Source organism: Phycodurus eques, chromosome 2, assembly GCF_024500275.1.
Source record: "Phycodurus eques isolate BA_2022a chromosome 2, UOR_Pequ_1.1, whole genome shotgun sequence".
Lineage (NCBI taxonomy): Eukaryota > Metazoa > Chordata > Actinopteri > Syngnathiformes > Syngnathidae > Phycodurus > Phycodurus eques.
In genome coordinates this window covers 24,491,785-24,507,894 of record NC_084526.1, presented here as the reverse complement: position 1 = coordinate 24,507,894, position 16,110 = coordinate 24,491,785, and the positions used below count along the sequence as shown (strand labels likewise).

At 43.2% G+C, this 16,110-nt stretch overlaps 1 protein-coding gene across 1 annotated transcript in view; it reads right to left on the bottom strand.

The window, feature by feature from the left end:
* Window positions 1-16,110, bottom strand: part of cep89 (centrosomal protein 89) — a 62,948-nt gene extending 46,838 nt beyond the window's left edge. Inside the window, exons 1-9 of the mRNA XM_061670028.1 lie at window positions 15,850-16,110; window positions 15,199-15,305; window positions 14,316-14,462; window positions 14,010-14,223; window positions 10,864-10,915; window positions 6,990-7,076; window positions 6,729-6,914; window positions 3,314-3,456; window positions 1,501-1,551 (exon numbers count right to left, since the gene is read on the bottom strand). Of these exons, the coding sequence (XP_061526012.1) occupies window positions 1,501-1,551; window positions 3,314-3,456; window positions 6,729-6,914; window positions 6,990-7,076; window positions 10,864-10,915; window positions 14,010-14,223; window positions 14,316-14,462; window positions 15,199-15,305; window positions 15,850-15,891 (1,029 nt within the window). The 5' untranslated portion in view covers window positions 15,892-16,110. The remainder of the gene's footprint in view (window positions 1-1,500; window positions 1,552-3,313; window positions 3,457-6,728; window positions 6,915-6,989; window positions 7,077-10,863; window positions 10,916-14,009; window positions 14,224-14,315; window positions 14,463-15,198; window positions 15,306-15,849) is intronic.

Below are 16,110 nucleotides of genomic sequence, written 5' to 3'. Positions count from 1 at the left end.
GTTGTTGTTTTTTTTTAACCGCTTGACTGACTGGGAGCATTTCCGGGGTGTGCATTGTGCAAAACATCATCGGTTTGGCTAAAATGTCAACTACGAAGAGACACGCTTACGAAGCACAGTTTAAACTGCCAGCTATCAGTTACGCGGAGGAACATGGGAATCGAGCAGCTGCGAGAGAATTCAAGATCAATGACGAAGTGGAGGAAGCAGGAAAACGAGCTTTGCCAAGTCAAGAAGACGAAGCTGAGTTTCCGTGGAATAAAAAGAAGGCGAAGTGGCCGGAGTTGGAAGATCAACTTGAGCAATGGATTAATGAGCAAAGAACAGCCGGGAGAAGTGTCTCTACAGTCACCATTCGACTGAGTGCAATAACTTGGGGCTTGCCATCATTCCGGGCTTGACGAACCTCTGGACATCTGTGTAAACAGGGCGTTCAAAGTGAAGTGAGCGGCGTGGGAGCCATGGATGACAGATGGCAAACACAGTTTTACTAAGACTAGGAGGCAGCGCCGGGCGAGTTATGCCACAATTTGTGAATGGATTGTGGATGTCTGCTTGGATTGTGGATGTCTGCTGCAACATGTCTGCTTGCACTGTTGTTCGAGCTTTCGCACGGCAACAAGACTGACTCGAACCTGCCGTGTTTGATTGAGAACTTGCCTAGCTGTTCATTTCAGATACAGAAGATGAGGACATTGATGGATTTGTGGATGAGGATTGATCAAACAATAACGTGAGTACATTGTTAAATACTTCAATAAAATACAACCGAACTCAGTTTTGCTCCTGCTGCCTTTTAGAAAACATTGTTTTAGCGTGCATGCATGCTACCGTATGTTTTACCGTGCCTGCGCCCAATAATATGGTGCCTCTTATGTATGTGTTAAATACAGAAATAGACCCCGTAACTGAGACTGCGCCTTTTAATACGGTGTGCCCTATGGTCGTGAAAATACGGTATGTAAAAATACGTTTCAAAGAAAATACAAAAATATTTTACAGTAAAAAACATTTTAGGAACAAATTAAACATTTTTAGAGAAGCGGGTCAAGAGATTCCCTCAGGACCTTATACAGATAACCCCTGTACGTCCCGTTTTGAACTAAAATCTATTAAATAATTTACATTTTAGTATCTGAATAACATTTGTTGATGTCTTTTTTTCCATATTAAACACCTTAAAATGCAATTCTCCCCTTAAATGATATCCCGCTGCTTTGACTTTTAAGCCAGTCTTGTCACCGATTTTGTAGAAAAGGCCTTCGCATTGTCGACCATTCTGATTACAACACAAATGATATACTACCACTAACGTATCTAACCTGTATCTTGATTGGTCCATCACTATCGTTAACAGCTGATGCAGTCAACATGGCAACAACAGAGAGCCTGTGTGCCATCAACATAACTTTAAAGATAAATGTTCTAATTTATAAGCAACAATTACCACAAAAAGAGGTGCATTGAAATCACTTCAGGCAATTCTCATTTGTTACTAACCAGCCATGGAGGAGGAGAACCCGTCTTTGGTAGGCTGCTTAATCTAGAGCTCTGCAACATACATCATGACAACACAGTTAACCAGAGATTGCATTTTTTTTATATATTGCGCCTGAATGCTGAAGAGCTGGCGCTGAACTGGACTGCTGTAGAATTTAATGTGGGACTTGGGAAATTAAACAATGAGTTAATGATAGTACTAATAATAAGTAAACATTGCTAGAATGAAGACATGCAAACGGTTGATATTCTAACACATCAAGATTGCAACCTGATTAAAGAGAGTGCAAATCCAATAAGGTCCTGAGCAAGATGAACAATTTGAAGTTGGAATGTTTTGAATCAGTTGTGAAATGTGGGAGGAGGCATTAAATATTTAAAATGTCTCTACATTTTGGACTTGTCATATTTGAAATACGGAAAAATGTGAACAACTGCTCCAAAGATGTCCTGAATGAGCTAAACCAGTTGAAGATGGAATGGTTTGACATGGTCAAGAAATGTGGAAGGAGGAGATACATTTGTAAAATATCTGTATTTTTGGGTGAATTTTGTCATGGAAAATATGACATAATGAAAAGTAAGGGAATTATAGCTTTGTGAAAAAAAGTTCCTAAGATGCTGTGATGTGGAGAAATGTTGAAGGAGGACGTAACAATTTTTAATATATTTATTTGGAAAATGGAAAATGTGGAATTTGAAAAAAAAAAGGAATTTGGAGACTTTGAAATGTAGTTCACAAGATGTCCTAAATGAGCTGAACAGTTTGAAATTGGAAGGGTTTTTAGTGGTTGAATTGGTTAAGAAATATGAAAGGATAAGTTAGATCCTGATGATTTGTCCATTCATTTCAATGGGAATCTAGTTAGTGGACAATGTGGACTTTGTGTGTGTGTCGGACCACGAACAGCGAAATTATTGACGCACATTATAATTACATTGACATTTTTTTTTAATTTGTTTTAAATGTAAACAATTCTTGAATAAGCGGGGATAAACCACCAATTAACTTTTTGGGGTTGGTTACCCCCCCACCCCAACCACACGCCCCACCCCCAGGAGAGCCAGACGCCCCCCCAACCTGTAGGGCCCACGATGCAGCCAGTCCCCGCCCAGCCCGAGGATGTCCCTTGTTTTTTGGAAAGGAGGGCGGATAGGGGCACCCGACCAGGGAGGGAACCCAGGGAGCAGCCGCGGGTCATAAGAGGGGAGCCCCAACACCAAGCAGTCATCCAGCCCGGTAGGGGGGGCCGGGCCTCAGCAGCACCGCCATGAAGCTAAGTGAGAACCCACCTCCCCCCTGTTACTATGACTGCCAGGTCCCCGATTGACAGTCATTAGCCCCACCGAACGTGCTGAAACCCGGTCCGACACCCACACCCTCCCAACCCCATACCAGTCCCCCAGGATATGTATATGTGCCCAGATGTGACTAGTTAATAGACTAGAAAAATAAATACAGTGAAAGACTTGTTTTCCCTATAAATGTAATGTTTGACACGGGTTTTCCCCCTTCCCTGAAAAAACAGCACGCAACTGCTGAGAAATGTTGGTTGCTACATCATAGCTGCCAGATATCCTGCAATTATGTGCTGTGATCTAAAAACTAAAATAAACTCGAACGACTCACCCCTGGCCAACACCTGGCAGTCCTGCAGAGTGATAGTGTCACCTTGTGGCGTTTTAGGGGTATAAATAATCATGTGAATTGCTCATATTTTTACCAGCATTATTTAACCTAATCAGGACAAGTGTGATAGGAAATGGATGGCTGTTGTGGTTGTCATTAGATTATGCATGTTGTAGTTTCTACCTCCTGCTTGCTGAGCGGCCTGTATTTGGTCTGGTAGGCGCTGAGCTCCATGCTGAGACGATGGACGCTGCGTTTGAGGGCATCGTTTTCGTCCACCAGCTCCTGCGCCTGCTGCCTTGCATCCCACAGCTCTGCCTGCCTGCCTGCAAGAAGAAACAAACACTTTATGAACACTCTTGGCTCAAAGCTGGCCATTTGTGACCACCTCGCTACTTTTTTTTTTTAACCATTATAGCTTTTTTGATGCAATGTAATTAACTTCCCAAAGTTGGAGATTTTTGTCTGGTTTTGTAATTTACAACTTCAGCTCTTTGTCCTGGGTCGTCCCCGTATGGGAGGAGTTCGGTGAGGCCATGGAGAAAGACTTCTGGACGACTTCAAGGAAATTCTGGTGGGGGAGAATACTTTGAAGACCTCCTCAATTCCACCGACACGCCTTCCCATGAGGAAGCAGTCTGGGGTCTCTGAGGCTGGCTCTCCTATCTCTGGGGTTGAGGTCACCGAGGTGGTTAAAAATTTCCTCGGTGGCAAGGCCCCGGGGGTGGTTCGCCCAGAGTTCCAAAGGGCTCTGGATGTTGTGAGGTGTCCTGGTTGACACGCCTCTGCAACATCCCGTGGACATTGGGGACAGTGCCTCTGGATTGGCAGACTGGGGTGGTGGACCCCCTTTTTAAGAAGGGGACCGGAGGGTGTATTCCAACTATAGGGGGATCACACTCCTCAGCCTCCCTGGTAAGGTCTATTCAGGGGTGCTGGAGAGGAGGGTCCGTCGGGAAGTCAAATCTCAGATTCAGGAGGGGCAGTGTGGTTTTCGTCCTGGCCGTGTAACAGTGGACCAGCTCTACACCCTCGACAGGGTCTTCGAGGGTGCAGGGGAGTTCGCCCAACCAGTCTACATGTGTTTTGTGGACTTGGAGAAGGCGTTCGACCTTGTCCCTCGGGAGGTCCTGTGAGGGGTAGCTTCGGGAGTTTGGGGTACCCATCAGCTGCCTCAGGAGTCTCACAGGCCAAAAAGGCCCGATAGGACTCCTTCTTTAGCTTGACAGCATCCCTCACCGTTGGTGTCCACCAACAGATTCAGGGATTGCCGCCACGACAGGCACCAACAACATTACGGCCACAGCTCCGGTCGGCCGCCTCAGCAATGGAAGCGCGGAACATGGTCCACTCAGACTTGATGTCCCCCGCCTCCCCTGGAACATGAGCAAAGTTCTGTCGGAGGTGGGAGTTTAAACTATTTCTGACAGGGGATTCTGACAGACGTTCCAAGCAGACCCTCACAATACGTTTGGGCCTGCCACGTCGGAACGGCATCTTCCCCCACCATCGGAGCCAACTCACCACCAGGTGGTGGTCAGTTGACAGCTCCGCCCCTCTCTTCACCCGAGTGTCCAAGACATGCGGCCGCAAGTCCGATGACACGCCCTCAAAGTTGATCATCGAACTGCAACCTTGGGTGTCCTGGTGCCAAGTGCACGTGTGGACACCCTTATGCTTGAACATGGTGTTCGTTATGGACAATCCATGACGAGCACAGAAGTCCAATAACAGAACACCGCTCGGGTTCGGATCGGGGGGGCCGTTACTCCCAATCACGCCCTTCCAGGTCTTACTGTCATTGCCCACGTGAGAATTGAAGTCCCCCAGCAGATCAATGGAGTCCCCAAGGGAGCGCTCTCCAGCACCCCCTCCAAGGACTCCAAAAAGGGTGGGTACTCTGAACTGCTGTTTGGTGCATAGGCACAAATAACAGTCAGGACCTGTCCCCCCCACCCGAAGGCGGAGGGAGGCTACCCTCTCGTCCACCGGGGGGCAATAAGTATACCCACACCTGCTCAGCGACTCTCACCGTGGGCAACGCCAGAGTGGAAGAGAGTCAAACCCCTCTCGAGAGAATTGGTACCAGAGCCCAAGCTGTGTCTGGAGGCGAGTCCGACTATATCTAGCCGTAACCTCTCGACCTCACACACCAGCTCAGGCTCCTTCCCTGCCAGAGAGGGGACATTCCATGTCCCTAGAGCCAGCTTCTGTCGCCGGGGATCGGATCGCCAAGGTCCCTGCCTTTGGCCACCGCCCAGCTCGCACTGCACCCGACCCCTCCAGCCGGGCCCCATGGGTGCAGGCCTGGCCACCGGACGCTCGCCTTCGAACCCCACCTCCTGGCCTGGCTCCAGAGGGGGTCCCCGGTGACCCGTGTCCGGGCAAGGGAAACCTAGATCCATTCATATTTTTCATCATAGAGGTCTTTTAGCCGTGCTTTGTCTCCTCCCTCACCTAGGACCTGTTTGCCATGGGTGTCCCGACCAGGGGCGTGAAGTCCCAGACAACTTACCTCCTAGGATCATTGGGCCCCACAAACCACTCCACCATGATAAGGTGACGGCTTCCAGGAGGGGTGGTTTAAACTTTTCCCCCCAAAAAAATAAATAAATTCCTATCTTCATCTTCTGTACCGCTTATCCTCACTTGGGTCGAGAAGCATTGAAAAAAAAAACAACAACAAAAAGGTTAAAGAATCATCAGAAAAAGAATACAGATGTCATTGTCATGGTCTGTGTTTTGGTTTGGGTTGTGTTTAGTTTTGTTCCATGTTTGTCGTGTGCTCATTAGGTTGTTGTGTCCACCTGTTCTCGTCTACTTTGTCGACCAATCCAGCCATTCTTGTCTTGTCCAGGTGTTCCTCGTTGTCTCGTCTATCTGTTTGTATTTAGTTCCCTGGTTTCTTTCAGTTCTTGTCGATTCATTGTCGTTGTCACATGTCTTTGCCATGTCATAGTCGTCAGTTGTCTTTATCATTGCGGTATGTCATTGTCAGGTGTCATTTTCCCTATCTATTCCACGTGTTACTCACAGGTCATAGTTTGTTTCCAGTTTTAGATATTCAAGTGTTTCTTTGTTACATTGGTTTGGTATCTGTTGTGGGACTTTGTTCAGTTTTCCCTTTTTGAAGATGAAATATTATTATTTTGAGACTCCCGCACTCCTGCCTTGCCTCCCTGCTTCCCTGCAATTGGGTCCACCATGTTCTTGCCTTGCGTTACTCGCCCTCGTCCTAACCACGTACGTGACAGTTTTGTTTTAGAACTCATCCTCCATTATTCGCTGAAAAACTCCCTTATTTGCTGTTTTTGTGCTCAGGCCAAAGCCCTCATAAGTATTGATTTGACACCATCATGCCAAAGACCTGCATTGAATTGAGGGGAGGAGCTTCATTTAGTCAAGCCAAAAGTAGTTCTTTGATGCCATCTTGTGGCATCTAGAGGCAATTATAAACCATTTTAGGGGAGGTGTCAATGACTTGTGAAGTCCCATTGCCCTGCGAATAGAGGGGGAACACCGTACTTATGAGGACAAAATTATTTATCTGTCCTTTGTCCACCGCTCTACATAGACACAAAAATCCCGGTAATTGTACTTGTAGCCGAGGTTCTGATTGGCTGGGCCCCCCCGCGATTGACTTCCTCTTCCAGGTGTCGCAGCTTCTCTTCCAGCATGGCGTTCTTATCCTTTAGGGCCTTCACTACTTCCCCGTCCTCGGTCACGACGCTTGTCTCACGAGATGGCCGCCTCCTTGCTTTTGGCTCTTTGGACTGGCTGGTGGCTGAACATGAGATGGATGAAATTAAACACTTGGGGATATGAAAAGCAGAACAAAATGGAGGTTGTAAATGCTTACATGGCCGATCTTCTCTATGGCTTGTTGAGTCTTTTGTCCTCTTCTTCTTGCTGCTGCTGGCTTGAATGACATTTTCACTCTGGAATTCTAAAAAAAAAACATTGTATTAATATATATTTTTTAAAAAAGGAAGTAAAATCACATCGTAAAATAAAATCTTCCCATCATCATACAGCATGTGTCAATGTCATTCTGCTGTCTGTTGAGTGTGTTCACAGGGGGATTTCTTTGACTTTATTTTAGTTTGAGTGCGTTAGGAGATTACAGGATTTACTAACTGATCTCTTGAGGCATAGAATATTTGGATGGTAGCTGGACATTGTCATTATCAACCAGCATTATCCTGCTCAAGCCGTCCCTTTATCATCTTGAAATCTGTAAAAAAAAAAAAAAAAAGAAATCTTCTTGCTCTTTGGCTTTTTCGGGTCTCCACTAAAATGTAAATTTTGTGACTTTTGAGTGTGGGTTGAACTCTTAATATGTTGAGAGAGGTCAAATGTGTCTAGTATAGCAGTGAGTTCTCTCGAGTTTTTTTTCCTGTTATTGTCAACATGAATGTTAAAGTCTCCCGTTACGACAAAATAGTTGTAGTCAGTACAAATAACTGACAGCAGTTCTGAAAAGTCCTCTATAAATTTTCCATTGTATCTTGGAGGCATATACATTATTAAAACAGTAACCTTTGGGTCACCTTTAACTAAAAAACAGAGATATTCAAAAGAGCTAAAATCACCCAGAATAATTTCTTTACACTGAAATAATAACTTAAAAATAACAGCAATACCACCGCCTTTTTTCCCTATTCGACACTTGTTCATAAAATTAAGATGTGCTGCTGTTGCCTAATTTAAAATGGTATTACAGCTACTTTCTGTTAACCATGTTTCATTTAGTAACAAAAAGCCCAGATCATAGGTTGTAATGATGTCATTAATCAACATTGATTTATTACCCAGTGACCTGATACTGAAAAGAGCTAGTCTCGCAGAGATAACTGGAGACAATGGTTTGATAGATTCACATTTTATCCTCACTAAGTTTGTAGTTCTACTTTTTGTGCCATATTTCTTTGACCAACTTTCTGTCCCTTGTAATTACAGGGATCAAAAATGCCTGATCTCCATAGGGGCCTGACTTATTCTGGAAAAGACCCCACAGATAAAACACGACAAAAACGTGTAGGAACGCTAAAAAACGTGCAAGAAAACATTCCCGTTCCAGAAAGCTCCCTGAAAACGGACACACAAAGTCTGAGCTTTAAGTATATAGATGTTGCCTAACGTGCTTGAAGCTATTAATAATCACAGGTCCTTCTAAAGGTGAGAGAGCATTTCTACCCCGAATACCATTTTATAAAGATTTACCAGTTCAATTCAAAAGGCTACAGTTTCCAATATCAATCTGTTTTGCAATGAGTATCAACAAGTCACAAGGTCAGTCTCTGAAAGTTGCTGGATTGGATTTGCGTTCTCCATGTTTTTCTCATGGTCAGTTTTATGTTGGTTGCTCAAGGGTTGGCAGATTTAATGATTTGTGTATACTGGCAGAGAATAAGATGACAAAAAATATTGTCTATCCTGAAGCATTGCAATAAAACCTTGAACTGTTTGATGTGTACAATATTATTGCATGTGAACTATTCATGAAGTTTGGAGTATTGGGCTAAGGGTTAAGGCGCCCGTTCACATTAGTTCTCACAGCAATCAATCACATTAGTTGTCAAGCATATCAATGCACGAGCCGCTCATCAGTTTTGCTCCCGCTGCCTTTTAAAAAACATTGTTTTAGCGTGCATGCATGCTACCGTATGTTTTAAGCTAGCGTATGTTTTACCATGCCTGCGCCCAATAATATGGTGCGTCTTATGTATGTGTTAAATACAGAAATAGACCCCGTAACTGAGACTGCGCCTTTTAATACGGTGCACCCTATGGTCGTGAAAATACTGTATTCAATAGTAAAATAAAAAAAAATTAATCATATCAATTCATCATAACATTTAGGCCTGGCTTACAGGAAAGAGTTATTTGTTGGCTCGATCCAATGTTGTGTCACTCATATTATAGAATAATTTATTTCTTTGTTTAGTGAATAGTACTGACGAGAACAAACTTCCTCCTGAAAAATCGCATGCTAAATCGCAATCGCAATATTTGCTCAAAAGTAACTCACAATTAAGAGTACATTCCCTTTCCAAAAAATCTGAATATCATGGAAAAGTTGATTTATTTCCATAATTCCATTCAAAAAGTTAAACTTTCATAGATTATAGATTCAGGGCCCACAATTAAAACAATTTCAAGTATTTATTTGTATATTTTTACATAATTTGGGCTTCCAGCTCATAAAATCCACAAAACCAGGAATTTAAAAATTAGAATACTGGGGGGGTGGGGGGGGGGGGGGGATATATATCACCATTTACTTCTCAGTTTTTGTCGTTAAAAAAAAAAAAAAAGGAATTAGGGTCACATCAATCACGCGTGTCTTTTGACGTAGTACTGTAAATATCTGACGGCCAATGAAGTTATTTTATATATATATATATATATATATATATTTTATTTTTTTTTGTAAACATTGGCGTGTGGGACAGACAACACACTGGAGACAGGCAACACGTAATGCCCGGATCAGACTACAAGACAAATTTGCTCTTTCGCGATTGCACTGTCAGACTACTGCAAAAAAATCTTGTATCAGGAGAGGACGTTCGTTTAAGGCTTGCTTGAAGTATGTTCACGTACTTTTAATACGATACGGCTCACAAGCTGGCAATAATATATTATGTAGCCTAGCAAGCTAACGTTAGCACGAACGGTTGGACGTAAACATGCTGCCGTTCTGTCGAATCATGCTCTAAAGTTTCGGTGTGGGTGAAGTAATTTAATTAAAAATACATTACAGTAAGTTAGCACCCATTATTTCTGTCATGTAATGTTGGTTTGACCTGACTGATTAGAATACACGATCTGACTAGAGCAGTGATTTCCAACCTTTATGGAGCCAAGGAAGATATTTTACAATTGAAAAATTTCACGGCACACCAGCAAACAAAAATGTCACAAAAAGTGGATACATTAATTACTGTATTTACTTCCTGCCATCTAATAGAAGACCATTCATTTGTTCTGTCTGTCACTATGCCTCACTGGCATAAATAGAGGGACAAAGATATGTTTATGCTCATGTTTATGATTGGTTTGATACACCCTTTGGAGTTAAGCAAGGTGATTTACTTTCCCCCAACCATGTTTGCTTTACTTTTTAATGAATCCTGAAGGATTCCAAGATGGTGAGAAAAAATATTTTAAAAAATAAAAATTAAAAAAAAAAGATATCCTGGACAAAAACCTTCTCCAGAGTGCTCAGGACCTCGCACTGGGCCGAAGGTTCACCTTCCAACAAGATAATGACCCAAAGCACACAGCTAAAATAACGAAGGCGTGGCTTCAGAACAACTCTGTGACTGTTCCTGAATGGCCAAGCCAACTTTTGGTACCCACTGTATATTCTGATAGTTATTGTGCAACCCTACTCTTAATCTTTTTATGGTTTAAGAAATGTGATGAAGTTCGATATATTGTATATACAGTATCAAACACCTATACAGGCTCGCTGACTGCGGTATCCATATATCCAATCGCTCAATGTAAGGGTGTGCGTCGGAACTCTTATGTGATGGTCCGGTCCAATCAGGTTCAACCGTGCGGTGTGTGACAGGCCTAAAGGTTTTGATAGGACTTCCGAAAGGAACAGTTATATTGTCTTCTACAATGGTTGTAAGCTTGCGTGTTTCCTTTTGGCTCTATCTTGAGTGACAAGCATCTACTAACCAGAATAGTTGAGATCTTGTGTGACAGGTGACTACTACCTCGAGATGATTCCCTGCTGGCCAACATCGGACTCGACCGGGGCGAACTCATCTAGAAGACAAGGAGAAACATCTTATAATAATTATTCTAACAATAAGAAGAAGAATGATAATTGTAATCACTTCTTATCCAACCTGTTTCTTTTGATACTGCTGTTTTATTGGGTCCCACTGGCTCGCCTGTGCCCAGTGGGTAGCTTACAGTGGAAAACACCACCACCTAGTGTATTAGTCTGGTCTGACTTCATTTGCAAATGCTGCTACCATGAAAGTTCAAGACGCAGAGACAGCGTGGTAAGGTGACTCAATGCAGCACCAAAAGGCACTGTTTTTCTTTCTAATATGTATTTTATATTTGATACATAATAACAATACAGTGATTCAATGTTCTAAATCAATGTCTATAAATACATTCGTGCCATAATCCTGAGTGTTTTTCTTCGAATAATTCCCTGTGTCTCTGTCTGATTTGCATCTTCTACTCCACCAGATGGCGCCGTTTCCCTCATCCAGCCATTCATCCATTCTCTGAACCGCTTATCCTCACTCGGGTCGCAGGTGTGCTGGCGCCTATCCCAGCTGGCTTTGGGCGCGAGGCGGTGTACACGGTGAACTGGTCACCAGCCAATCGCATTCACACTCACATACACACCTATGGTCAATTTAGAGTCTCCAATTAACCTACCATGCGTGGTTTTGGAATGTGGGCGGAAACCGGAGTACCCGGTGAAAACCCACACAGGCACGGGCAGAACATGCAAACTCCACACAGGAAGACCAGATTTAAACCCGGGACCTCAGAATTGTGAGGTGGATGTACTAACCATTCGTACTGTCCCTAACAGATATGCATGTAATACAGGAAAGACTCAGTTGCTATAAACTGCAATAAACTCGTGTCAAAATCCTTAGTGATAATTTTGGAGTTTTTTCTTTTGCGTTTATCTGACCTGCTGTTTCTGAGCCCTCAAACGCCGTTTTCCTTATTGCTAAGATTTCATATTTAATACAGTGGTGTGTTCCTGCGCATATTTGTGATTTACTTCCTTCAAATTCACCTATTTGCAGATTACTCGCTAATTCGCTGTTTTTGTATCCAGGCCATTGCCCTGTCTAATATAAAAGTCAGGCTTTGGTGCTATCTTGTGGCATCTTGGTGTCAAATAACCATTTTGTGACATGAAGTGCAGCTTTGTATTTACACAGGCCATAGCCCTGCCTTATTGAAAATTAATGCTTTTCTGTCATCTTGCGGCGTCGATAGGCAATTATAAACCTTTTGAGGGGACGCATCAATTACTCATGGATTTCCACCGCAGTCCGCGAATAGCAGAGGAACACTTTATTTATGAGGACAATAAACCATTTGTCCTTTGTCAAGTTTATAGTGCTCCCCTGCTATTAGCTTGTATCATCATCTCTAGTGTTGTTTTTGGAGTCATTTCCTTAGTGTGCATTCGCCTGTCTGACTTCCTGCTTCTCAGGTTTTCCTTCGTTGTAATATTGCATTTTAATACAGATCAGTGATTTAAAAAATTAATGCATTTTAACAAACTTTGCACATCCTTTTTAAGAACAATTAACTCGAAGATATGGAACATTGGCATTGTAATGTAGAACAATGAATAAAATATATTAGATAAATAAAAAATATAAATAAAACACTCAGGCTCTGTTCAAAGAAATTGCACTTGAACAAACAAACATTTGGCTCAGATTAACAGATTACAAACATGAATGCCTTCAATTTCCAGGTGGTTAAGAAAAGTGTCAAGTATAGCAACATTAATAACAGCACAAGTATATCAAAGCAAATTTTTGTACTACTTTTTCAAAAGTCTGCAGCCTTTCTTTCAACGCTGCTTTGTCAACATGTTCAATGGCTACATCTCTTACAATAGAAGAGAATGCTATATTATATATAATGTGAGGATACATGCACCATATACACTGTCACGTTTGTATTTGCATTGTTGGGCAAAGAGTTCATAATTGCAAGCGGACAGGAAATGGGAAATGTCCCACCGTATTGTTTGTTCCCAGAATCCAAGATGAAGAAATCAGGAGGGATGGTTCTGTTTAAAATAGATTTTGTCACTTTGAGGTTTTTGTTACGACTACATACATATTCAACATACAAGCTTGTTGGTGTTAGAAGGATGGCCGTGTTCATCTGGCTTGAATCTAAAATGTTCCCACATCGTCGTGATGGCGTTAGGTTTTGGAACTAATTCCATTTATGCCACTCAACTTTCTGTAACTGTGCAGTTACCGACTCACGGTCAGAAAACTTGTCTTTGAGTACACTAGTGCCCCGCATTGAAAAGCATTCCTGCGCGCGCGCACGCACACAGGCAGGGACATGCCCAATCAACGGGGTTTTGCCCTGTCCTTCACTATCTCTGATTGGTTTAGAGACCAGATTGGTTTCATGTGTCTGCTTTCAAGTCGCATAATTTTATTTTCTTCCTCAAACGGCTAGGTGTACATGTCAGGTGGACCCTATTCAGAAATTAGGGCACATGGATGACCAAATTAGTCGCACTTTGGAGCCATGTCTTGTCAAAAAAATTCATACGCCGGATTTCCAGCACCACACTGGAACACTAATCCATAACATTGTGTTCTCAGATGCAGATTGATTTTACTTTTTAGCGTCCCTGCTCATTTTTGTGCATTTCAGCCGTGGGACACACATCAAAACGAGATCCCTGAATTTTATATTTAATACAGAGCAAGATTCAATGCGGCGGCCGACTGCTTAAAGCGTCCGCCTCACTGTTCTGAGGACCGGGGTTCAATCCCCGGCCCCGCCTGCGTGGAGTTTGCATGTTCTCCCCGTGCCTGCATGGGTTTTCTCCGGGCACTCCGGTTTCCTCCCACATCCCAAAAATATGCATGGTAAGTTAATTGACAACTCTAAATTGCCCGTAGGTGTGACTGTGAGTGTGAATGGTTGTTTGTTTGTATGTGCCCTGCGATTGGCTGGCAACCAGTTCAGGGTGTACCCCGCCTCCTGCCCAATGACAGCTGGGATAGGCTCCAGCTCGCCCGCGACCCTAGTGAGGAGAAGCGGCTCAGAAAATGGATGGATGGAAGATTTAATGCGTATTCGATAAGTAGACCTCAGTTGTGTTGACCCTCACCAAGTGTTTTAACGGCAAAGCGTAGACTGTCGCTCCAGTGTCTGAAAACTTCTTCTGCCGGTCCAGAGTTTGGTAGACATATTCCTTCTCCTCCATGCTTCCTCCTTTATCCTCCTCCACCTCTTCCTCTGCCTCCTGTTGCTGCATCTCCTCTTCGGAGTGGTCAAAGGACGACAGATGTGGACGAAGGACAAAGCCTTCTGACCATCGATCACTGAGGATGATGGACAATGCAAGTTAAGAGTGGGGAAAGAACAGAGAGGCTGTTTATGGCATGAATAGTTATGGATGGAGCATATGTGTTACCGCGTGTAGATCGCTGTGCCGATGTTGCGCTCAGAAAGCAAGGACTCTGATTGGTCACTCTCGGAGACAGAGCGGGCACGGGCCGGCGGGAGTGCCCACGTCTGTCCGGTCAGCGATGAAGACAAAATGGCAGCCGCTAAGGCTGATCTGCAGATGGGAAAACAAACTAATTGATGGGCAATATTGGCATCTGAACTGTAGTATAAAATAAAATAATATAAAATGTTAAAGGATGAGAAAGCAAAAATGTTTCAGAACAGAAAATTGAACGGACGGACAATATTTACATCTGTAGTATGAAATAAAATGTAAAAAAATATATAAGAAAAAAAAAGCAACAGATATTTCAGAATATTCCACAATCGGTAAAGACCCTAACAAAACATATAATCAAACATTATATTTGTAATAATTTTAAGAATACTTTCAAATATATTGCACTACAGTTTTGACTATTTTCATGCAATAATACAATTATTGATAAGTAAACATAAATATTGCACAATGTATATCTGAAAAATAAAGCTTTTTGATAATAGTACAAGTAAAGGTGTGCCCTTACCATAAATAGACACCCGGTACTGGATTAAATAAATCACCACTGTATCAGGATTTAGGGTAAAAAATGTATTTATTTCCTGCATTTTTACCCCCATATTTCTGTTCTGTATGAATTGTAATTTTTCGCTTTCAACATTAATATCAGAACCAGGACGCCATCGAAGGGTATTCCACAATGCAGAAAAATGACACTGGGGGTGACTAATGAAGTGTCCAGTGACTGTAAAGTAGTTTATGTGAACAACATTGAGGAAGCGCATACTGATGAGAGAAAAAAATAAGAGGGAGTGGAGGAAGATGAGGCAGAGGTGACTCGAGGTACCTGGGTCTCTCGGGTGAGGAGGCGGGGCTGCGCGGGGGTGGGGTACGCGGCACAGCAGCCTTGGGGGCAATGGAGGCGGCAGGAACCAACCCATGGGCAATGTGTTTCTACTCAAACACATAGACATACAAGCGGGAGATCTCACACAACAACACACAAATATCACAAAGAATCGAGGGGAGGGGATGACACAAAATAGTGGCGCTTGATGTGGAGTGTCTTCCTGAACTGTGGCAGCCAAATGACACATTCGTCACGTCCTCTTCCGCCCTGCCCTGCCCAGCCCAACGATGCAAGATCACTCCGCTGTCCCATCCCATCCCGTCATGCCACATCCTGCCCTCCCGTCCTATCTCGTCCTGCCCAGTCCCATTCCACCCTGCCCTGTCCTATCCCATCCTATCTTGCCCTGACCTCACTAATACCGTCCCGTCCCATGCAGTCCCGCAGCACTACCTTCTCAATCCACATGGATAAAACCACATTCCTATGCAACGTTGTTGTCGTAACGAGCTTTTGTCATACTGTTATAGTTGTTCTTTGTTTACTCTGTACCCTCTCAAACCTCGTTCTGTCCAACTGCATTGCCAAGACATTCCAATCATGTCAACAGTAAAGTGCACAAAACAACATTAATGGAGTAACACTCACGAATGGTTTGTCTTTCTCCCTCCAGAAGTTCAGCTTCAACATGGCGGGCGTTGCGTTTATACGAAGTTTTTCCAACTTAACGCAACGCGGTGTGACAGTTAGCGAACATTCCGTAGATGAAATGTCATGTGACTGACGCTATAGTTTCGATGGTAACTTATTCTTACTATTATAGGCCTTTTTTTTTTTTTTTACATATAAAAGCTAATCTTTTAGGCTGCTGCCTGTATCTAGATGCTTCTCCGGCATACTGCACCTCGC